Source organism: Tiliqua scincoides, chromosome 6 (assembly GCF_035046505.1).
Source record: "Tiliqua scincoides isolate rTilSci1 chromosome 6, rTilSci1.hap2, whole genome shotgun sequence".
NCBI classification, from domain to species: Eukaryota; Metazoa; Chordata; class Lepidosauria; order Squamata; family Scincidae; genus Tiliqua; species Tiliqua scincoides.
The window spans coordinates 10,517,313-10,541,846 of record NC_089826.1 but is presented as its reverse complement, the minus strand read 5'-3'; the positions used below and the strand labels follow the sequence as shown (position 1 = coordinate 10,541,846).

Genomic DNA, 24,534 nt, shown 5'->3' with positions numbered 1-24,534 from the left:
CGGTTGGGTTCGTGATGACGCCAGAGAAGTAGGGAGGGAAGCTCTGAAGGGAGGAGGCGTTGCGTGCGTGATGACGTCAGACGCCGTGGGGGGGGCGGAGGGGTGCTCTGAGGGGAGAAGGCGTTGCGCGCGCGATGACGCCAGACGCCGTGGGGGAGCTCCGAGGGAGAAGGTGCTGCGCGCGCGAGATGACGCCAGACGCCATGAGGAGGGGCGGGGAGCGCCGGGGGAGTTGCGCTGCGTGCGCGATGACGCCAGACGCGGCGTTGGAGGAGGGCGCCTGGAAGCTTTGAGGGGAGAAGGCGGGAGAATGGAGCGCCGAGGGAGCGAGAGGCGCCTCCTGACGCGGCGCCGGTTGCTAGGGCGGCGCTGCTGCTCCTCCTGAGTATTATGGGCTGCGGCGGCGGCGGCAGGGCGTTGGGCGCGTGATTTTGAACCGTCGCCGCCGGGCTGCCTGAGGAGGCGCCGCGCGTGCCGGGGAGCCCCGCGGGAGCGAGAGGCCGAGGAACGGCCGGCCACACGGCCGGCGCAGGTGAGGCGCGATGCTGGCCGAGGGGGCGGCCGCAGTCCAGTCCCTGCGCTCCGTGGCGGGCCGGGCCGTCCTGCCCGCCCTCGCTTGGGCAGCTCCTGCCGCAAGTGTCAGGCGCCTCCGGGGCGCCCTCTCGCTGGGTTCGGGCCCCTCGCCGTGTTTTCCCCCGGCGGGCCTGGCTGATGCTCCTGCGGCCCAGAGGAGTAACCGGCTGCGCCGCCTCCGGCTGGGGGGGGCAGAGCGACTCCCTTGGAGCCGCCCTCCGAAGGAGTGGGCTTCCTCCCCGGCGGGCACAGCCCTCTGCACCCGCCTGGGAAACCTGGAACGGGCTGTCCTCCTCTCCCCGCTCAGTGGGACTCGCTCCGGGAGCAGCCCGCTGCCTGGAACGGGCTTCCTTCCGAGTGGACAGGCAGAGGACTGGCTGGCGCCCTGGAGGTGCTGAGGCTGCCCCCGCCCGCTGTGACACGCGCAGGCCTCTGGCGCTGCGGTTACGGACTGAGCAGTGTCAGGCAGATCAAGGAGGGGCGCATCTGAGTGTCCTGCGGGCACTGTTGTTCCTCTGGCAGTGGTGGCGCCCGGGAACAGCAGCAGCACAGTGAACAGCAGTGGGAGGCTGCGCTTGGCAGGTGGAGCTCAGAGCAGGTCTCCAAAGAGTGGTCCCGGCCACCCTGAGCATCTCTGCGCCTCACGAGCAGGTGCCGGGCCAGGCGAGGAGCAGGGCCGCTTCTAAGTGCTTTGGGAGAACTGGTTCATCTGGCTGGGAAGTCCTGCCCACACTTAAATTGGTGCTGCTCAACCAGCGGCGCAGGTGACACCTGTGCGCTTGAGGTGGTGTCTGACGGCGCTCACAGGACCCTCTTGGACACCTGCTGCCTGGCAGCGAGACCAGGAATGCAACGCAGCAAACAGCAGCAGGAGGCCTGGCGGATGGAGCTCCCAAGTATGCTTTTCCATCCTCAAAAAAGCCCTCTTTCTACCCTGAGCATCTTATTGGTGTTTTTCAAACCACATCTGGCTTCCCGGCCCTGAAGTGACTAGCAGCGATGCCTGTCGCTTCTGCTGGTTTTTTGAGTAGGTGGACCATGTGAAGTGATACGGCGGAGGACAAACATTTAGAAATCCTTTTCTGATCCTCTTGTTCTTTGGGCTGAAGTTCCATCCGGGTGGTAAACGGAAGTTATGACTCGGATGCTGTGGACGTGTAATGAGCAGGTGTCAGTTAGAAGGGGAAATAGGATCTCATTTTTAAGTATCTTCAGAGAATTGAGACTAATCTCCCTACAAAGTCCTATGTACGCTGCTTAAATATATTTATCTGCTTACCATCATTAAAAAGTGTTAAAATTGTAAACTGTCCATCTGTAGTCAATAACAGTCGTTTTCCCTATATCTCCTGTAGGAAGGGGGTTTCCTTTCTTTTTGTTACATTTGCTACGTATGGTCCTTAATAGAATCATTTTCCATTTATCTCCTTCTTAAATTTTTATTTATTGTGTAGGTTAATAAGGGCTCTAACCTTCTACATTACTGGTCAAGTTCCTTGTGTTTAGAGTAGGGGAAATTGCTGGGAGGATGTTATAATTTTGTCGGACCTGGAAGTTCAATGGTAAAAATAGTACATTGCTATTGGCAAATGTTTGTGGACTGCTGGGGTGTGACTTCACTGTTTTTGTGTGGTGTTAAAATGATTTGTCAGTCTTGTCTTGTAAAAAAAAATAGATCGCTGTGTTGTACTAGCTTGGTTTCTGCTTGTCTAAACAGATAGGATTTTTTGCTGCGTATAAAACACTAACAAGGTGGTGTGGGTTGAATGGGCCACATTTTACTAACTTCCTAAACTCAACTCCTCCTCTATTGGTGTGGTTTCCTAAACTGGAGGAGACAATAGCAGTTTTCAGTTCATCCCCAGTTCATATTATTGATACTCATAATCAAGGATCTCAAACTGACAATTCCCAGCTTCTCACTGTCTAACACCCAGAATAGGCAACGGGGGTGTGTGTGTTAAGGATGCTGCAAACTGTAGATGCCACCCCAAACCAGGCAGCCTCTGCTGCTGTTTCTGCAGTTCTTGTTCAAAAGGGTCCTAACCAGTACCCTGAGTCGCATAGGCCTCTGGAATCGACCTTGGAGCCTCTTCAACCAATTGGCTAGCCTTATTCTGAACTCTTATTCTTAATCCTTATTCTGAACTCCATATGCTCACTGAATTTACCACAGGGTGATAGCCCAGGCTTAACCCCCATCCACCCCGCTTGCTATCAGTGGAATTTTGCAGATCCTCTAAAAACAGATCTGTCTCCAAAGCTGAAAATTCATACTATTACCGCTGAATAACAAGCGCTGTGTGAAACCAATATCAGGATGTGCAATAAAAGCCCCACTCCACTGAGTTGCCATTCTCCCCCATATGTGGTTAACTTTTTGTGTAATCCTATTGATACTCCCCAGAAATCTTGTGAAGCATAGGGTTTGGAGGATCAGATCATAGGATGCCAGCACTAGAGACCCCAGTCTGAATAATAGCGAAATCCTTACTGGCCTGGAGTTCTTCTGTCACAGGGAACAGCTGCCCCCAACACATGCCATGTCTCCGAACTCAGCGGATGTTGGTGAAGCCTCCAAGCCCCAACTGAGTACTTCACTCTTATCCAGTTTGCGATGACCCAAAAAATGGTGGAGTGTCTACAGATTATAGCTTGCACAGAGGCATCTGGACATCAACCTAACAAAAGAAGGAAGTGTTAAACAGCTACCAAGAAATGTAATCTAAACCCAAAAAAGGACTTGAAGGCCAAGCAGAAAAACATCAAGGCAAACTGCAGAACCATCATTGCAGAACCATTGTTAGACAAACTAACCTTCAGAAGGAGCACATATAAGGATACACAGTCCAAACAACTGTCACCACCTCTATCTGTAAGTCCCATCTTCAGTGCCATGGTGTTTGGTAGATAGAAGGGTTCCTCATATTAGAGGAACACTGACTCTCTATGTATGCCAGCATCTGGTAAGAAACACATCATGAAAGACCTGATAAATCTCATAAGACAAGTTGCTCAGCCACATGAGCATGAAAACTATTATAGCAGCGGTTCCCAAACTCTCAGGGATGCAATTGCCATGATTGCACCACTGCCAGGGAGGAAAGGATTTTTAAAAACTTAATTGGAGGTTGCTATGGCTCTCCCGAGGATCTGGGGAGCCTGCAGACCTCTCCATGCTTCCAAACTTCTGTAAACAGCAAAAAAGAGACTACTTCTGGTTTCCATCATGATCGTGGCAATTGCATCACAGCCGGCACTGTCACCCCACCCCTTAAGGGGGCAGCAACAGAACTTCCCTGGGTGGGTCATTGCAACACCCCATTTTTGGAACATCTGTATTAACATTAACAGTATTTATATACCACTTTCCAACTAAAAGTTCACAAAGTGGTTTACAGAGAAAAATCAAATAACTAAATGGCTCCCTGTCCCAAAAGGGCTCACAATCTAAAATCTGTATTAGAGAAATAGATTTCATGTAAATTCTGTCTTTATATTTTTTACACTCAAAATACAGTACTGCAGTGGTTCTCACACATTTATCACTGGGACCCACTTTTTAGAATGAGAATTTGTTAGTACCCACTGGAAGTGATGTCATCAAACCGGAAATGTTAACAATCCTAGACTGCAATCCTACCCTCATTTACCCAGAAGTAAATCCCATTTACTGTCATTGTTAAAAGAATATACATAGTAGCTTGTTAAAAGTACAGGTCTGTCACATTTCCCCAAATGCAGTCACATTCCATGGTAGCATCAAGACTAATATATGAAAAACAAAATATTGAAATGAATGGGGACCCACCTGAAATTGGTTTACGACCCATCTAGTGGGTCCTGACCCACAGTTCAAGAAACACTGCTGTACTTGTATAGGAAAACTCAAGTCTGTGTTTCTTTGCAAAAATCAGTAGATTTTAATATTAAAATGCATCTGTTCTGTCTTAAAGCATTTTGTATAGGCAGTTTTATGATTCTATGACATTCTTATGAGTCAAGTATTGACTCACAGATTATAATTTTGAAATTGGCAATTCATTATGGCCAGTTTTCCAGAGGGAAGATCACTGCATATGACCAAGGGTGAAGTCAAGTGGGAATGGTTGATAGAAAGAGAGAAACTCTGAAACTATTTTTCACTCAAGTGCTGTCTCTGAAACTTTTTCCAAATGACATTAGCAAAGAAACATCGGGCTCAGCAGGAAGCAAACTGAGAAACTTGCTCACGTGCAGTGGTTAATACCTACACCAGCGGTTCTGAAACCTTTTGGTCTCCATAGCCCTTTATACTCCTTGTGGACTCTCAGGGACCCCATTGGCACATACATAGAGTCTTGGGGTGTCTCAGAGCACTAGTGCATGAATGGAGTGGCACAGCACTGAGAAGATGATGGCCACAATATGAAATGGTTCTGAGGGATAGAATGCAAGGCCATGTTAATAGTAAGATTTTCAGGACTTTTCAGCTTCTGTATAATTTCAAATAACCATGTAAATCTTTATGTGTAGAGGTGTGGATTTTTTTTGTGTTTTTTTTTTTGCAGATTGAGGGCCAAATCCTATCCAATTTTCTAGTGCTGGTGCAGCAGTGCCAATGGGGTGTGCACTTCATTCTGTGGTGAGGAGGCAGTCATAGAGTCCTCCTCAAGGTATGGGAACATTGTTCTCCTACCTCAGGGCTGCATTGCTACTGCACCAATGCAGGAAAGTTGGATAGGATTGGGCCCTTAGTTGTTTCTCAAAAATGAGAAGTTCAGAAAGTGGTGTGATGTGTTATTATGCCAAGAGTGCATTTTTATAAATGATGATCACTTTTAAGATGTACTGGTTAAGCGTTTATAGGTGGCATAGTGTCCACAGATGCAGTCATTATCCATGCACCCCTCCCCCCCAGTCCAGCCCAACCAGCCTACAGTGACCAATATGTAGAGATGTTAGAAGACAGGTTTTTTTGCAGATTTTTTTGGGGGGTGGTGGTTGTTTTTGGTTTTTTATAAAAACGAGAAGTGCAGAAAGTAGTGTTATCACTGAAAAAAAATTGCACCTCTATTTATGCAGTATGTGCAGCAATTTCTCCCATCATTGTATTGTTCATTCAGTTAAAAAGGGCTTTTGCTTCTTTTGTCAAGGAATCATTTAAACTTTAGTGCCTGAGAAAGTCTAATTTAACTGTCTTTAGTTAGAGTAGTTTTAGAGATAGCTGTACTGTTATTGGTATGGAAGTATGTTGTTAATGTTTTGTTCTGTAATGACTTGAGTGCCCATCCTGCAATCAAGTGGGGTGCAGGATTAGCCACGCAAGCCTGTGTGTGTTTGTGTGGAAGTTACGTAGTTCCATTGTGTCCAGTGGGCTAACTCCCAGCAATGGTTGCATAGGATTGTGGTGTAAGACATTAATAAAAGAACACTTTAGGAATTTTATTTTGGTACTTGTAAGATTTGATTTCTTGTTGTATTTTGACACTTGTTTCGAATATTTCTTAGAAATCCTGTGGTTAGACATTGTGGTAAACATACTGAATGATAATTATGGGAACTGTCTAAAATGGGAATCTTAGGATGCAGTTCTATTTGTCATTATTGCTTGGAATAAGTTCAGTTGAAATAAATGGGGTGTCCTATGTTAAATGTGTTTGGATTGTTAAATTACTTTGTATGTTTGCATAGTGAAGAAACAGCTTCCCCCCCTTCGTCCTGTATGCTGTAGTACAGTAACTCATGACATAGTTCACTTGTAAAAACAATCTCATTTTAACTGTGTTGGCTTTGCTAAATGAGGCAAATTTGTTTCGTTTTGTGTTTTTCCAATGTGAATGGTTGGAAGCCTTTTTGGCAACATCAGAAATACTTTCCAACTAGTAACTGCAAATGATTCATGGTCAGAACTCATTGGCTTTTGCTTTTTAGAGACTGCGCACGTGCATATATACAGATGTATTTGCATAGATAAACACTTCTATTCAGTTAATCCTTGCCAGTATTCCTACACACAAAATGAACTCTTATTTCTTGCTCAGTCTGTACATAACTGTCACATTCTCTGCCTGCAAAACCTTATTTCTCAATACATTAGTTAGTGTTTAAGGTGCCAGAGGAATCAAATCCTTCTGCTGCAGCAGTCAGTCTGTTCTGAAATTAAATCTGTCTTTCATCTCTGGTGCTGAACCTTGCACCATTTATTCCATGGGAAGAGGCAGATCAGTGTGTATTTATTTACAATGTTTGACCATTCTATCATCATCGGAGTGGGGAAGAGAGATGCAACTTACATGCTTGTTTTGTCCCCTTGTGGCTTGGCTCTAGCGTTCCTTTTTTATTGGCTTGTGAGTGTATTGAAGGTAAAGAGGACTTCCCTCCTGTAGGAGGTGCTCAGACATAGACTGGGGTGGAGGCAAGCGTGGGAGGAGGAGAGTGAGGTTGTTGCTGAGCTTGGATGTGATGGTGATGACGAAGTGAAAATGGCGGATCTTTCGAAATACTATCCCGGCCCCTGACATACCAGAGGCTGCAGCTAAACAGCCTTAAGAGGCTCCCCCCTCCTCTGCCCCCTGCTGCCAGAAACCTCCCTCTCCCTGTCTCTTCCTTCTCCTGACCAGCATTCGAGCTATTCAGACAGTTCAGGGGGAAGCCCCCTCCCTCTCTGGCTGGAACTTAACAGCCTGGAAGGACTCGATGCCTGCGCCCAAGTAAGAGGGTGAGAGATGCACCAAGGCCTGGGCAAAAGGAGATGGGGACTCAGAAGTTCATGACCTGGAAAAGTGTTCTGCTTTATTTCAGTTGTTTTGGGATCTATCAAGTGATAGTTAATGAGTTTGGAGGAGCAACGAGCATTTGAAGCTGTTGAGGCCCATCACGTTTCAAGGTCTGGCTCAGGCTGTTATTGAACCTTGCCAGAGTTTCTGTCTAGTATTTGTTGCTTATCGGTTTGGATGGTGTAACTAGTGTTTCATACTAACAGCAGAAAGAAATCTCAGGAAAACAAATGATTGAATAGTTTTGCTTTTTCTTATATGTGGAAGAGCAGATGGCATGTACAATGAAGAATATTGTTAGTATGGAAACTTCTTGTGGAAGACTAATGAATTGTTTAAAAATAATTACCTTCATAAGAGCCTAGTCACGTTCATCATGGGTGTGTTTTAGTTAACTCTTTAAAGTGCACTGTAATTAAAACAGTGTTGCAATGTACATCAAACAGCTTTGCAGCATGTTGTTATAGAAAGTCAGGAGTTTGTAAATGTGTCTTAAGAAGTGGAAAAACTCACTATAATCTCTTCTTTAGCAGAAATAAAGGTGTGTGGTTTTTTAAACCCAAATTGTTTTGTTCTGCTTTGTTGATAGAAGTCGTAAAGGAACATTTCTTGTGAGTAACATGCAGTGTGTAAATTGATGCAGTCTTGAATAAGTGGAATGTCTAGCAAAAGTTGGATAAATGATTACACAGGTATGCAACCAAAAAGCTGTTTTCATAATTTTATCTGATTCTTATGTTTTTTGGTGTGCTGAATTCGAAAATGACCACCGTTTTTTCCTGGGACGTCAGGTTTTTTCTCAATCGAAATGTACCTTGGTCAAACAGGTAGCTGGAAATCGCTAAATTTCAAATTCATCATACTTGGGGGAAAAAAAACTGAACATGGAAAAACAAATTTATTCTCACTGCCAGTGCTCCCAAAAACATGAAAATACATGTAAAAGCAAAAATTTGTTGATTGAAGGTACATCTTTTGCATGGTACAGACATCGGGGGGGGGGGGAAGACTTTGTCTTACTTTTTTCATGAGGGCAATTTGGTGTTTTGCTGATTTAGAGGGGTTGATGGCTCAGTTCCACATTCAGTATGATTCTTCTGAATGGAGGCTTTTCATTGACTCTTCCAAAAGAAGCTTAAAAGCAGTTTTACTTCACAATGGTGGCCGTTATGCGTCCATTCCTGTTGCTCATTCAGTGTACTTGAAGGAGACTTATGAGAACTTGGAGTTGGTACTCAAAAAAGTGGGTTATCAAAACTAAAACTGGTTGGTATGTGGGGATTTAAAAGTATTGTGTATGCTGCTGGGACAACAGGCTGGGTACACCAAATACCCTTGTTTTCTATGTTTATGGGACAGTAGAGACCGACAAAATCACTGGAAGCAAAAAAATTGGCCACCAAGAAGTCTAGTTGTTGGTGAAAAGAATGTTCTCAGAGATACATTGGTACCCCCTGAGAAGGTTTTATTACCACCACTCCATATAAAATTAGGATTAATGAAGCAATTTGTTAAGGCACTTCCCAAAGATAGCGAATGCTTCAAGTACTTGGGATCCAAGTTTCCAGGTTTAACGGAGACAAAACTGAAAGAGGGGTTTTTTGTTGGCCCGGATATTAGAAAACTCATATCCGACAAAGACTTCATCAGTTCAATGACTCCAACTCAAAAAGAAGCGTGGGTTGCCTTTACTGTGGTCATAAATAACTTTTTGGGAAACCAAAAGGACCCAAATTACAAGGAAATGGTGGAAACAATGTTGAAAGCGTTCCACAAGCTTGGTTGCTCCATGAGCTTAAAAGTCCATTTTCTCAACTCACACCTTGACTATTTTCCTGAAAATTTGGGAGCAGTGAGTGAAGAGCAGGGAGAACGTTTCCATCAAGATATAAAAGAAATGGAAAGAAGGTATCAAGGGAAATGGAGTGTAACGATGATGGCTGACTACTGCTGGATGTTGTATAGGGATCTTCCAGAAGCCACCTACAAGAGGAAAAGCTCAAAAAGAAGTTTAGAGTTTAAAAAGAGACGATTTCACAAGCAATCTACTTGAGTGTGGTGTTAATTTTGTTGTCACCTGTGCAAATGAGTTAATATTTTTCATGTAAATAAAATATTTGTGTTAAGAGATTTTTTAAAATGATGACCACCCATTTGTTCGAAAACCTGACCTCCCAGGACAAAACTGCTATCGTTTTTGGATTCAGCGCACCAAAAAACGTAAAAATCAGTCAACAAAACCAAAATAGCTGTCCAAACATTTTTTTTTGCAGACCTGTGTTATTAGTGTGGTGTCATTTCTCAGGAAGATTTTTAAAATTATAAAATTCTGTCTGAAACTCTATCTTTCCTAGGTTTTCTCAATCAAAACCGTAAAATGCAACAAATAATCGGCTTCCCTTTAACTGTGGCATTTCAGCACTGTATGCAGTCTAGTTTCCTTCTTCCCCATCTAGGAAACTGTATATCTTTTTTTCTTGTCAGTTGCATTGCAGATTATGGTTGTGTTGAGTAGATGCCATGTAAAGATGTTCAGTGTTTAAAATGATACTATACCTTTTTTTAATAGATTCCACATTATGAGTTTCATACATTAAATATGGTAGGATATTTCCAGATGTTTCAGCTGTCTGAGAGAATATTAGTATGAATTGCCTTGCATGTGCATTTTAATTTTGGTGTGGCATAGTTTTAGATTAGGAAATAGTTAAACACTATATGTTTAACTGTAATATATATTTTAAATATTGTATACCTTTGGCATTGTGAAGCATATTTGTATAAATGGGAAGCTAGTTACCCTGATTTGGTTTTGAATTCTGAATTATCTGACTTAAGTTAAACTTCCTTTTCATTTTTTTCTTTTTGCAAAAACATTATTTGAGAGAAAACGAGCCAACATCTATATTTATCTTACTGTGCAAGCTATAAAGTAGAAGTCAATTCAGTCTTCAGGTTCTATGGAGGTTTTGAATCCATCTCTGTAATCTTGGTGGTGTTCTTAATACAATGAAGAGCCCAACTTCTGTTTTAAAGACATGTAACAGAGTATATGGATAGTCTGCAACTTTCTAGCTTTTGTCATTTTCAGTGTTCAACGAACTGTTCATTCTGTATGTAAGTTAACCTTGCAGTTAAGTACAAAACATTTACCATCCTACTATCCTGTGGACTCCAGGTGGGTACACCAGTTGTCCAAAGAAGTTTAGAAAGGATGGATATATCCATGAAGGTAGAATAGATCTTGTAAGAACTGGCTGCTCAGTGTCAAAGAGTCTGCTGCATTTCAGGCCTAAATAAATGTATGCGAAGGCAGGTTCTGGTGAAATGGTTTGTAAGCAAGTGTGCTTAGAATTGAATTTAAGTGAACATCATTTCAGCATCATCAGGTCTTCCAGAGGCCTGAGAACACCCTCCAGACACAACCGGAGTGCAGCTCTGGTCATGTTTGGAGGGGGCACAGGGGTGACCCAGGTCAGGGGTCACCCTTGGAAGGTGTGCCCCAGGACAGCACACCTTCCAGCTATGTCCCTGCACTGGCATTTCATTTCTGTCATTCAAGAAACTGGTCATAAGATTCAAAGTGTAGTAGCCAAAGATAGTTGTAGTTAACGAGCAACTTTACATTTAGCTTTTAAACAGTATTATTACCTTCTCAAATGGGCTAAATATCAATGATTTCATCTTCCTTCCTGAGAAACATGTAGAGCCATTTCCCAGATGCCACTAACATCTTTTAGTAAGTGTGCTAATGGAATAGTATGTACTTTGGTATTATGCCCTCAATCATTTTATTCCTTATAGTAGTTTCACTGTTAGTCTGGAAATAAAATATATTCGTACTTTTTTAAAGCTTAGACTTGAGAAAGTGCTGATGGGATGTTCTCTTGATTAACTAATCCAGACAAATATCAGAACAGAGATACATATAATGGAGGAACTGGTTCACTTTAAGTCTGAATACAAAGTAGCACTAGAATAGCCAGCAGATTCTCAATGTGAATATTATTTGTTGGTAATCTACAGCTTGGCTCCATCACATGTAATCTGACACTGTTTTTCATTTATCTCATAAACAAACCACAGATCACATTCTTTATACTCAGAATGTGAATAATACTTAATTATTGAAAGAAAATAGAATAACTAGAATGTTTACACCACACATTCAAACCAGCCAATATTCCTATCTGGGACGTCAACTTGATCTCTCTGTGTAGCTGTAACCTATGTACTTGGAAAAGGTCTTTCTCTCTAAGCATTACTTTGGCTGATTGAGTTGGGTAAATAGTAGGCATGGTGTAGAATTTAGATTTGTGGTAATATCAGCTCTTGTTAAAAAATAGTTGTTCATCGTATGACAATTTTCATCCTGCATACTCCTCTTCCCCTCCCCCAAGCTGGAGATAGTGAGGTTTACAAGGACTGCCCCACCAAGATCCTTGTTGAAGAACTGCATATAAGCAGTCCTTGGTCTCTACAAGGTCTTGTTCTTCCTACACTGTGGGGGAGAGGAGCTGGAGGGAATGTCATGTTACTTCTATGTTTGGCATGCAGATTACTATTAAAACACTGAGGTTATGCTACCACTTGCCCCTGTTCTAAGCAGTGTCCTTTGTGGCAGAACCTAGACATCTTTTTCCAAGGAAAATATGCATTAGTCAAGTTAGGATGTGTGTGCTATGTTACCTTATCATCCACTTCCTTATAATATCACTATTGTAGAACCTGGTCAAAGGGACACTGAAGTCCTTGGTCTCTTAGTTATTTGATAAGGGTCTTGAATTGGGTAATTGTTAAAGAAACAAATATCTAATAGATATTAATTGCTATTTATATTTAATACAGGTTGAGACTCATTATTCGCGTGGGTTCCATTCCAAGCACTCCTGTGGATGGCAAAAAATGCACTATAGCAAATCAATTTAAAGAACAAGGTTTCTTTGCTCCAGTGATTTAAAAACAACCTTGCTGACCTTTGTGATGTAAGATAAGAGTCATTAAGAAGACAATCCATCAATTAGTCCTCCTCCAAGAGCTTAGAAAGGAGCTTCACTCAGCCCCTCCCTTCACCAATGCGAAATGATTACCTTTCTTTCATGTGCTCAGGGGGAAGGGATGGATCTGCTGGAGAGAGGATTGATGGATTGTCAGCCAGCTGCCCCCTTCTCTCTCTCATTAAGGAGGCTATTGTTAAAAGGCTGTTCAGTTTTTTAAACTGATTTTAAAGGGATGCATTTTTCCTCTTCTCCATGGATCAGCACATTTCTTCTCATTTGCAGGGGCCATTCGTGTTGAGTCAAATCCGTGTATAAAAATTCCATGTGTAAATTAGTTGGCAACCTTCAGTCTCGAAAGACTATGGTATCGCGCTCTGAAAGGTGGTTCTGGAACAGCATCTAGTGTGGCTGAAAAGGCCGATTCGGGAGTGACAATCCCTTCCACACTGGGAGCAAGTGCAGTCTGTCCCTGGCCTGTCTCCCTGGCTATGGGCCTTCCTTCTTTGCCTCTTAGCCTCAGACTGTTGGCCAAGTGTCTCTTCAAACTGGGAAAGGCCATGTTGCACAGCCTGCCTCCAAGCGGGCCACTCAGAGGCCAGGGTTTCCCTCTTGTTGAGGTCCACTCCTAAGGCCTTCAGATCCCTCTTGCAGATGTCCTTGTATCGCAGCTGTGGTCTACCTGTAGGGCGCTTTCCTTGCACGAGTTCTAAATAGGCTGAACCTATACTGCTTTTCAACAAAAATATCTCCTAGTAATTTACTAGATTCTCGGATTGTTCCCTCTCCTGAAAGAGCTCCAAGTCCACAAATGTGAGAAATGCCAGCAATAGCCACTGTGTCAGTTGAATAGGGACAGTTGCTGTCCCCCTGTTAAATATAAGAGAATTACCACTTTAAAATTGTCTCTTTGTCTGCCGGGGGTGCCTGGCCTTTTAACTATGAAACCAGTTTGCAAATATTAACTAAAGTTAATTGTGGTTGGCAGAATCTTTATGCAAGAAAGGACCAGGGAGGGGAACATAAGGTATACTCCTGTTCTTTAGACCAGGGGTCTCCAAACATTTTGGCCAGAGGGCTGCATGAAATATCTGACGCAGCGCTGAGGGCCGGAAAAAAATTTAAATATAAAATTTAAATAAATAAATTAGAGATGGAACTTAGATGAGTGAATAAATGAATGAAGTTCATTCAACTTGTCCAGCCCTCAGAACACTCTCCAGATGCAACCATAGCACAGCTCTGGTCATGTTCAGTCGAGTAGGCCAGAGGCTTTCAGGGGACAAGAGGCTGGCCGTGGGCCAGATAGAGGCTTGCTGCATCTGGCCCCCAGGCCAGGGTTTGGAGACCCCTGCTTTAGACCATAGTTAAGAAAATGGGAAAATTACATTTGCACTGGGCCTATGTGTTTCCTGGCAGATGGGTCACAACTGACTGAAAAGGAGAAGCAAATATTAATCCAAGGCTAGATATTTAATGTAAATATCTTCTTCACAGCTACGAGATTTTGATTTGGGTCCTCAGACACTTGTTTAGGTAAAGATTAAAAGGCATCTGTTTGTCCCTCTACCAGGTGTAGCAACAGTGGACTCTAACTATCTCATTGTATGCTAAGCTATAAAGTATCCAATGTGTGCTTTTAGGGTGTTAACTTTGTTATGTATTCCTATGAAGCAGAAATGCTCTGAAGCAGTGTTTCTCAGCCAGTGGTATGGGTTCCACCAGTGGTACTTGAGGTGGTGTCTGATGGTACTCACGGAATCCCTAGACACCTGCTACCCAGCAGCGAGACCAGGAACATGACACAACAAACAGTGGTAAAAGCCTTGTCTAAGCAGGCACAGCTCCAAAGCATACTTTTCTGCGCTCAGGAAAACCTTCCTGTCCACCGTGAGCCTCTTACTGGTGTTTGTTTCATCGCATCTGGCCTCCCAACCCAGAAGGAACTGGCGATTATGTCATTGCCAGTTATGTCCAGTGATATTTCAAATAGGTGGCCTATGTGAAGTGGTACAGCGGAGGACAGACATTGAGAAACACTGCTCTGAAGGAACCCAGAACTGAAAATAGGGACACATACAATTATGTGAAAACCCTGTATACAGAAAGGGATTCAGCATATTGCTCATCTGAGCTAAAGGAGATATTTAGATCCAGACCACTGTGTTTCTAATATAAACTACCTGATAACTTGAAACGATGACACATTCAATATTATCTCTTGCAGTCTAGCATTATGGAATTCTAACATCTTGTAAAGATCTCCTCTTTTGTTATCTGTAAGAACATGAAAAAACACACTGAAACCTGACTGAGAATAGATAAAAATGAATGGCAGAGCTAAGAGGGCTGCTTTTGTTCCAGCAATGGAAAGAAGTCCCCAAATCAAGTAAACGTGTCATCTCTAGATCTGAGACTAAAAGTATATTAGACACCATAGATTTCCTAGAGGAGGAGTAAGGAGACACACACAGTTGCGAGAAGCAAACCTGGCATATAGGCTTTGGAGATATCCTGTATTATCACTATGCTCCATCTAAGAAAAAATCTTGCCAAGAAATCTTGTCAAGAAAAGAAATCTTATCAAGAAGAATTTAAGCCCATGGTTCTACAAAGCCTCCCCTAGTGCCATTCTTAATGCACCAGTATGTTTCCCTCTTTCCAGACAGTTGTACAGTTTTTGTATAAGACACACTGAATTGAAATGGGCTTTTTTAGTACCAAGGGTCCACCAGCTGTTGTGCCAGTCTTGTGCCAGTTGTAACTGAAAGAGCAGCAAGTCTTCTGCGTGCAACAGAATTTTAGTAGTTTCAGGAATTACAATTACGCTGAGAGATTAATCTGCTATATATATGTTTGTAGCTACATTTAGCTCTTTAAATCAGTTGCGCATTAACCATTTATGTGTAGGATAATATAAAGGTAGCGAGTAGTTTATCAATGGAGGCTGCTTGAGAAAAAGAAAATTGCCTTGAAACTGTTCGGAAATTAGGTCTGTGTTTGAATTCTTATATCATATTCTACAAGATTCTACAGCAAGAATTTTAGTGATGATTTTGCTGAGCAGGATAGCTCTAAGCATTTCAACGTGTGTTTATGAGAGACTTAAAACATATGCTGTTTTTGACATTAGATTTGGTGTTTTTCTTGACATTCGTTTTTCACAGCATCAGGCCTATGAGAGACATAAAGCTCTCATCCCGCCAGACCTGGCATCTTTTGTCCTTTCTGCTACTTAGCTTTTATAAACATTCAGTTTTATTAAGTAAATATCTAACAGTGTGAATGTAGTGGACAGTTGAGTGGCTAGACTCAATGTAGTGCCACTTGAACCAAGATGATGCGGGTTCAAATTCCTTTTCAGCCATAAAGCTGAGACCATGGACCAGTCATTGTCTCAACCTAACCTACTTTACAGGTTTGTTGTGAGGGTAAATATCTTTTACATATCCTATTGGTTAAGTGTTAATTAATTTCTCTCATGATGAATTGATTTTAAATTTTTATCTTATTGTAAAGGTAATTACTCTGTATTGTGATACCAGGAAAGACCTGAATCATGAGTGAACGGAATCTCGACCTTCTAAAAATGTTTTTCTTTCTCAACTTGATCTGCATCTTGGAGAAATCGAATTTGACCATTGTAATTTATTCACTTACTAGATGCAGATTAGGTTATTGTAATATTACAAGCTACCTTGAATATTTTCCCATGAAAAAGTAGGTATCCATACTTTAATTAGGACACTAAATCCCCTTACCTCAAAGTTAGCTTTACTAAATAAAATGGCAATTACTTCTGAGTAAATATGCATAGGATAGTGCTGTAAGTAATCAAACTCAATAACTTATGGGTTATATTTTGTTTATTAAGGATAATTGAGCAATTTTTCCCTATCACTGAAGAATACCTTTGGGTATTCTAAAACAGCAGTTCCCAAACTGTGAATCTGGGACCCACCAGTGGGTCACGACCCAATTTTTGGTTGGTTGTGAAACAGACACGGCAGATTAGACTATATGCATCAAGGGTTAAACAACCTGCTACTTGCAGGGTAGCACTGCTGTCTAATCACCATTATAACTAAAGAAGCTTGAGTGGCTGGTAAAGTGAAACTTTTTTTGGTAGATCCCAATGCTAAAAAGTTTGGGAATCACTATAAAGCATTTGTCTACAAGTGTTCTTATTGTTGCTAGGCCCTGTGTTTGAAATTCATATTCTGAGGAAGGGAATGGAGGGGCTGCAAAGTCTCCTGTTTGAAATGGGAAAAGTTGCACATAGACTATATGACAGCTCTAGGTACTCCCTTGTTTGTTTTTTTAATCTAGTACCTCTTATCTACATGGATATATGTCTTAAGGCATCTGTATCCTGCTCTTTAGCCATCATGGCTCCCAGAGCAACTTACCTAAAATCAAACAGTGGGAATCATTACAACAGAAAAGATGAAGTAGAGCGTTATACATTACTGATTTTTTTTCCTCCACCTCACAAAGCAGTTGATGGTTCTGTAGCCTCTGTAAGGGGAAAGGAGTTCAGAGTAAAAAGCACCAGCAGACACAGTGATGGTGACTCTGTGCCTTGCTGGCTTATCTTCCCTCACCACCACCACATAAATATGCAATAGGTTGGTGGTAGCTATTCTAGTAAGACCAGTATGCAACTTGACTTGGTCTCAGTCTTTCAAGTCATGTTACAGCTGGTTCTGAGAGCTGGAAGTGAGCTGCCTTAATTAGCTGAGCCCCTGGTTCTGTGACCGGTTTAAAGACATGGGCAGCCTAATCCTATGCTCCCAGCATCCTGTGGTACAGCGGCACTGCAATAGCCACTACTGTATCCTGTGGGGCTGGGGCAGCCTCTGGAGTCTCCTTGGGGTAATGGTTGTTCCCTTACCCTGTGTCACGCTCTGCAATTGTCAATCAACCTCCTTGAATCTGTGCCCACTATTTTATCGCCAGCAGTGATGTGCCTTATGACACTTGCATGGCGGCAGTTGCCGGGACAGCACACTGGGCGCTGGCACTGCCATAGCTTAGGATCATTTGGGGGGGGGATTTAATAAACTTTACGTTGTTTTATAGATTTTTTATTTGACGTTAAACAGTATCTTTGGAAAGCTGTAGGTTGCTGTAGTTTTCACCTCATCTGTTTACTAGCTGTGGAGAATTTAGCTCCCCCTTCTTGTGCTTCATGGATGACTAAACTCTCTTTAATCAGTGGTTTGTTTGGGCAATCGCTCATAATGAAACAAAAGAGATACAAAGCACTTCTGTAACAATCAACTAACAAAGTAAGGAGTGTGGTCTTGTAGGCATTAAGGGCCTAATTCTGTTCCAGATTAGGGTTGGTGGCCAGTGTGCTGCCCTGGCAACAGCATTATTGTATTTCAGCAATAGGGACCAAAGTGATACCCAATTAAAGAGTGGTGTCTGAAATGCCCTGCCACAAGCTATCCACAACAGGCATGCAAGCTACTGGTTGTCTATCTACGCACTACATCATCCTGGCTTCTCATATAGAATAGATTTCCTACAGAAGTATATTCCATGTAGGAGAGTCTGTCACCTACATGTCCAGTTAGTCACACTAGATCTGAAAGTCTCTGTTGACCCATATTGAAGAAGTAAACTGTTCTTTAAACTACTCTGATTGTAGTGTTTTCAACAAGAGAGAAGTGAAATTATCAGGTGCTTGAAATGTTCCTTCTGTGTTGATTTTCAAATAGTCCATCAAAAATTTTAAATCATTAACTAAGATGGTTGCTGAAATTTGCACTTTGTTCCAATAATCTTGAAATACTGTTGGTGGTAATGTGGTTCTTATTTATAACAGTGCTAGCGACACTTTTTTTTGCTTTGCACATTTCTCTGTTCCTGAAAATATTTCAATAAGGGATGTCAGTGTATGTGACTATTGGAATTCTGATGGTGAGAGATTTTTGTGCATGATATAAGTGTGTGCTTGATAGAAGGAAGATGAGCGGAGTGTAAAATAGACATTTCATTCTAACATTTTGTAAGTTGAGGACTGGTTTTATAAAAAGCAGTTTCTGTGATTTCTGACTATTTTTATCATCTTTGGCCCCACCAGATGCTGCTGTGTTATGCTACGATACGTGGTCTGATGCAGAGCAGAACTTAAAAGAATTTCAGGTAATTAAATTTAATGAAACAGCTTTTTTTTTTAATATTCCGGTATTTCATTCAATCCATGTCAGAAGGCCAGACAATATTCAGTCTTTGAGCGGTTTGGCAACTGATATTCTTTTTATCATGGTTAAGGAAATCGAGAATAATGTGGTGTCTGGAATCCACCTTGGAAGTTTTTCCCAACTGTATGTAGACTTACAACCCGATCCTATGCATGCCTACTCAGAAGTAAGTTCCATTAGAGTCAATGGGGCTTACTCCCAGGAAAGTGTGGATAGGATTGGGCTCTAAGTTGTTAGATGGTGAGAAATGAACTCCTTAAATGTCTTCCCATGATCTTGCTGTGGTTAACGTACAGCCCAGTCCTGTCAAAGGCTTTTGGTAGCAGATCTTGCAATCCACTGCTGTAGGCCCCATCGTGGCAGCATAGAAGGTATGCTATCGTCACGTCCAGAAATGGCCAGCAGCTCCATGCATGTGCCAGACTGACTCAGGTGCTCTGCTGGCTCAGGTAAGGTGGCTTATACCAGCAAAATAACTGGCATGGTTCTGAGGAAGCCAATAAGCAGTTAGACATCCTACCAGGAGTTATGTGATAGCATTTATACTTCTCACTAGTTGTCTGATTTCCCCCTCCCCACTGTTGGCGTGGTTGCATGCTGCCGTGCAGTAGGGGATTCGATTGGGCTACTTGTCTAGGCATTCTTGTTACCCATAATGGGGGTTGACCTGTTCAATTCTTGGCCATTTTTTAGCGGCAGTTGAACACTTGTAACTGCTGGTTCCACAATTATGTGATATCCTACACTAACACATTTCAAATTGTATATTGTTATGGAGCTAAGAGAGTGAATTTTCTCTGCAGAAATATTGCAGTTTCTCATCCTTGGGCTACTGTTATATTTGCAGTATGGAAGTGGTATCAGCAGAGATGAACAGTTTACTCCCTGAAGAGATCATGGACACTGGTATAACTCTGGAGGAAGATGAGAACATTGAGGCTGTAATTGTGGGTGACTCCATTCCTATGGAAACAGAACTGGAAGAAATGGCAAGCATGAGCTCAGTCACTGATTCCACAGCCACAACAACACTGTCAGTGAACACAGAGACTGCCACGGTGCCTAGCAATTGCATGAGCCATGCCACAGGAAATACGGCCACTGTAAAATCTGAGACTGGTGTGACTGCACAATCTTCCTTTCAAAGTAGCCTGCAGAAACTAGGTGCTCAGACTCCTGTCACTATATCGGCCAATCAGATCATTCTAAACAAGGCAACCGATTTGAAAATTGGCAATCAGACTATAAAACAGGAAGGGCAAAAGCTAATTGTCACAACTCTTGGAAAGCCTGGGCAACCATTTGTCCTGGCACTGCCCCACAACCAGCTGCCACAATCTTCAAAGGCTGTATCACAGACACAAGCAAGTGACTCCAAGGTTTCTACTCAGCAGTTCAAAGTGGTGACTATTGGAGGGAGGTCAGAGGTGAAACCTGTCATTGGTATGTCAGCCTTGACTCCAGCAAACCAGCTGGTAAATACAGCCAGCCAGTCCTCTGTATTGCAGACTCAGCAATTAAAAGCAGTGCAGGTAAGTTGGGATTGTGGTAATTCTCCATGGAAAAGAAATTCTTATTTGAGGTTCTCTTTTGTTAACAACAGTGTATATGGGGCAGAGCTGGACTTAGGGAGCTTATCAGATTAATAAGATAAGCAAGATGAACATTGTTAAAGCACTTTGTGGTGTGTAAATTCGATGGAAATTATGGATGGTAATAAATAGTGAAGTGGTTCCCTGAAGAGATGTGTAGCAGCAGAGACTGTTAGAGACTGCTTCTAGGGGATCATGATGAGCGTACTGTATAAAAGCAGGAAACGGCACTTGGAGAGGGGCCCGTAGCTCAGTGGTAGAGATTATGCATTGCATGTAGGTCTCATGTTCAATACCAGCACCTCCAATTAATTCTGGGAAAGACCCCTGTCCAAAACCTTGAAGAGCTACTGTTGTTCAATAGATAATAGTATGGTTAGATGGACCAGTGGTCTGACTCAGTATAAGACAGCTTTCTGTCATCATATGATGTCCTTCAGACCCATTTGTTTCAGTGATGTGGAGAACAGAAGAGTAACAGCTTTACATAAGGTGGAGGTGACAGTAAGTGGAAGCTTCACATGTACATGTATACAGAGACATATAAGAACTGAAACTCCTTGGGAAGAGCAATTTTTCCCCTTCCATACAAGCATTCTATATTCCCACATGCAGGCTGAGAAAATGTATAGTATGATGGATTTTTTATTTATCAATGGGCACAACCTAGCAGTGGCTTTGGGGGTGGGGATTTCATTAAGACCTATGCAAGAGAGCCTAAGAGGAGCTGCAGTAAAGAGGAATGGGGTGAGGAAAGTGCCTTGCAGTTGTAAGTATAAAGTGTGAACCTAGTGTAAACTTGGGGTGACTGGACTTGATTTTAAAACCTCTTTTCCTTAAATGTTAAAAATGATATAGTTTGCAAGACCGTTCACTTGCTATAGCCAAAACTAGCAAAGAATTATATCACCGGAAACAAAAGTAATAGTTTTGGATTTGATTTACTATTTTTATAGCATTGCTGACATTAATAGATTTTTGTTCTTGCATTTGAAAGAGTTCTTGGAGCATATGAAAATATAAAATTCAAAATTCCTTTTGAGAGGTGTCTAGTGTAGTGGTTCCCAAACTCCTACAGGAGAGTTGGGAACCAGGTAAGTATTTGTATGGGAGGGGAGGGAGGCGGAGAGAGGGGCAGCAATGGCTCTGCAGCACTGCTGCTGTCAAGCGGCTTATTTCTTTCTTGGGGCGGGGGGGGGGCAGAACTGACCTACAAAGTCCTGGAGGCCTGTAGCCCTTTGTGATGACCTCCTAGGTTTCTGTAATCTCTGTTCAGCAGCTGCTGATTGGAGATAAGGATTGTTTACAGAAGCCTAAGAAGACATCAGAGTGGGCTGCAAGCCTCCAGGACTTTGTAGGAGGCCAGCTCTGCCCCAAGGTAAGAAATATGACCTGTGGCAGTGGGTGAGATGAAACATGGAAGGGGAGCCATACATTCAGGATATGTTGAAGTTTGTTAGCACCAAGATACAACTGACTGGGATTTGTGTAATTCACAGACAGAGCACACTTTCTCAACTATAAATTCCTTTTTATTTCCCTCCTTTGCAAGTTCAGCATTGTGACTGCTACTAGCCTGAACCCAGGGATGCTCCTATACCCACTTTTGGAACCTGGGTTTTCGGAGTTGGATTGGTAGCAGTTACTTGTGATACTGAAGCTAACTGGGTTGATGATTAAAAATATTTAGCATCATTTATATGGTGGTTTAAATGCATTCGCATGTTATCTTATCCTTACAACAGCCTTGTAAAGCAGGTCAATACAGGTTGAGTCTCATTTGCGTGGGTTCCCTTCCAAGCACTCATTCACGTGGATGGCAAAAAACAAACTATAGCAAAACAATTTCTTTGCTCTGGTGATTTAAAAACAGCCTTGCTGGCCTTTGTGATGTAAGATAAGAGTCATTAAGAAGGCAATCCATCAATCAGTCCTCCTCCAAGCATTTCACTCACTGCCTCCCTTCACCAATGCAAAGTGATCCCCTTTCTTCATGTGCTCAGGGGGAAGGGAGGGGTCCGCTGGAGAGAGGATTGATGGATTGTCACCCAGCTGCCCTCTCTTTCTCATTAAGGAGGCTATTGTTAAAGGACTGTTTAGTTTTTTAAATTGTTTTTAAAGGGATACATTTTTCCCCTTCTCCAGGGATCAGCACATTCGTTCTCATTTGCAGTGGCCATGCCTGTTGAATCAAATCAAATCCGTGTATAAATAATCTGTGTATAAATAGGCTGGACCTGTAGTATTGTTATCCCTGTGTTGAAGGGGTGATGGTGTTTGAGACCAAGACAGAATAGCTTACCCAAGTGAATTCATGATAGAGGATACTCCTGGGTTCATGACCCTATTATAGCTTAATCACTCTGCTACCAAAAAATGAGAGAACTTGCAGGGGAAGGAGACACAGAAGTGCTGTTAATACCTGTTAATTTTACATTATCTGTAGAAGTCCTAAATAGTCATCCCTTCATTATTTGGTGCTGGTTCCTTCTTGCGGAGTTCTTCTTTCTGGATCTAGTTTCAAAGCATTTTCCCTTGTTGACTAACTATTAAGAAGCACGTAAAAATGCTTTCACTGTGGATTTCTTTTATCAAGACATTTTTTAAAAGACGAATGCATGAGAACGTGTAATGAGTCTCCAGAAACTTGTTGGTTAGTGTTAATTTTACTGATCGTGGTTTGATATGAAGGTTGGCCGCCCAGTAGTGCTTGACTCTTCACATTTGAGCATGTATTACTGTGGATATATATGTCCCATGCACCTGAAATGTGAGACAGCTATAGCACTGTTTAAGATCTTGTGATCAACCATGAACTTTTAGCTGACGGGAACACCACATTTTCTTATTATAATGTATTATAATGTTGGCTCGTTATGGTCTTTGCATCTCTTCTCTGTCTCTGCCCACCCAGGACATGTGCACACAGTCTAAATTTGGAGTGCAAGTGCCTTGGCCAGGAGGCTCTCTTACTTAAATTACGCTGTAAAATACTATGTACATTGAGCAAGTCTAAGGATCAGCAGGAGAGACCAAAGGCGGTGTAGGTATTCTTCTCCCTGACTGGCTCCCCTGCCAGTGTTCAGTTAAAGAATGCCTTGAGCGGTGAATATGTTTTTGAATTTGCTTCTGGGGCATTTACTCACTTCTTGCCTTCCAGATTTTTTGACTAGGGTCTGGTCTAAGTTCTACTCCTCCCAAGCAACTTGCCTGAGGAACAGCCAACCTCCCAGAGTGCAAAAGCTGGTTAATCTTGATCTAAAAAAAGGTTATGTTAACAAGCAAGAATTAATGCTTAAAGTGAATGTGGTGGTTATTGGAATTCTTTCTTCTCTTTCAGATTGCTAAGAAAACAAGGACACCAACCTCGGCTCCTGTGATCACTAAGTTGATCTTCACAAAACCAATTAATAGTAAAGCAGTTACAGGGCAAACAACTCAAGTATCACCAGTCATTGCAGGTTATGTATAAATATTGGTGCCTTCTTATGTGGTTCTGTATTTCAAGTGGGTGAAATGTCAATTGTGTTGGAGATATGGGTCAGGATCCAAAGGGCTGCATATTAGTCCTTCTTATTGCCTTAGCATCCAAAAAAGTCACTCCTGAAGATCAGGTGATCCTCCAGAGCAGTGTTCAATGTGCCTAACTTTTTGGTTAGCAGACCTATGGTTTATTTTAAGCTCAGCTAGATTTTAATTATCCTCAAAAGTATTATTAAGAGATTAAAAATATTCTGTGTTAAATAAATATGGCAAATAATCCACAAATGGTGAGCCCACGTCTAGAGAGCCTCAGAAGGTCTCCTGGACATGACTGGAAGTCACTTCCATTTTATACTGGTAAATTCTGGTCATGTCTGAAGTTCTGAGGTGTGGGAGGTTGTGCACAGTCTCCCTGCGCCTCAGAACACCTTCTGGATGTGTCTGGAAGGCATTTCAAGTGAATTCCTCCAGCCATAGATTTCATTATCTGCGGAATTTGATATCCTTGTGTGGTCCTGGAATGGATCTCCCATGGGTACTGAAGATCCACTGTATATTAAAAAGCACTGTATGTTTGTCAGAAAGTTGAAAACTATTTTGTTGCATGGGGAGGGGATAAAATTACTGTAGTATATTTTGTGGGATAGTGTATTTCCCATCTGATACACAACCAGGTCTGGAAAGACTGTAGCTACTATAATCCTGTTTTGCCATTGTGCTGCTTTTCCAACAGGTAGAGTCCTTTCACAGACTACTCCAGGAACACCTCCAAAGACAGTAACTCTCTCAGATAGTGGAGTTATTGGGACTTCTTTAAGTTCTTCTATACAGCAGACACCAAATAAAATAGCCATATCTCCCCTGAAGTCTCCTAACAAGGTAAAAAAACTATTTAAATAATTTTACTTCTATTTTATTA

At 42.3% G+C, this 24,534-nt stretch overlaps 1 protein-coding gene across 2 annotated transcripts in view; it reads left to right on the top strand.

The window, feature by feature from the left end:
* The first annotated feature begins 316 nt into the window (after positions 1-316).
* Positions 317-24,534, top strand: part of LIN54 (lin-54 DREAM MuvB core complex component) — a 40,173-nt gene continuing 15,955 nt past the window's right edge. For both annotated transcript variants that reach the window (XM_066632019.1, XM_066632018.1), the window contains exons 1-5: positions 317-532; positions 18,420-18,481; positions 19,388-20,072; positions 23,473-23,593; positions 24,349-24,494. In XM_066632019.1, the coding sequence (XP_066488116.1) occupies positions 19,389-20,072; positions 23,473-23,593; positions 24,349-24,494 (951 nt within the window). In that variant the 5' untranslated portion in view covers positions 317-532; positions 18,420-18,481; position 19,388. The remainder of the gene's footprint in view (positions 533-18,419; positions 18,482-19,387; positions 20,073-23,472; positions 23,594-24,348; positions 24,495-24,534) is intronic.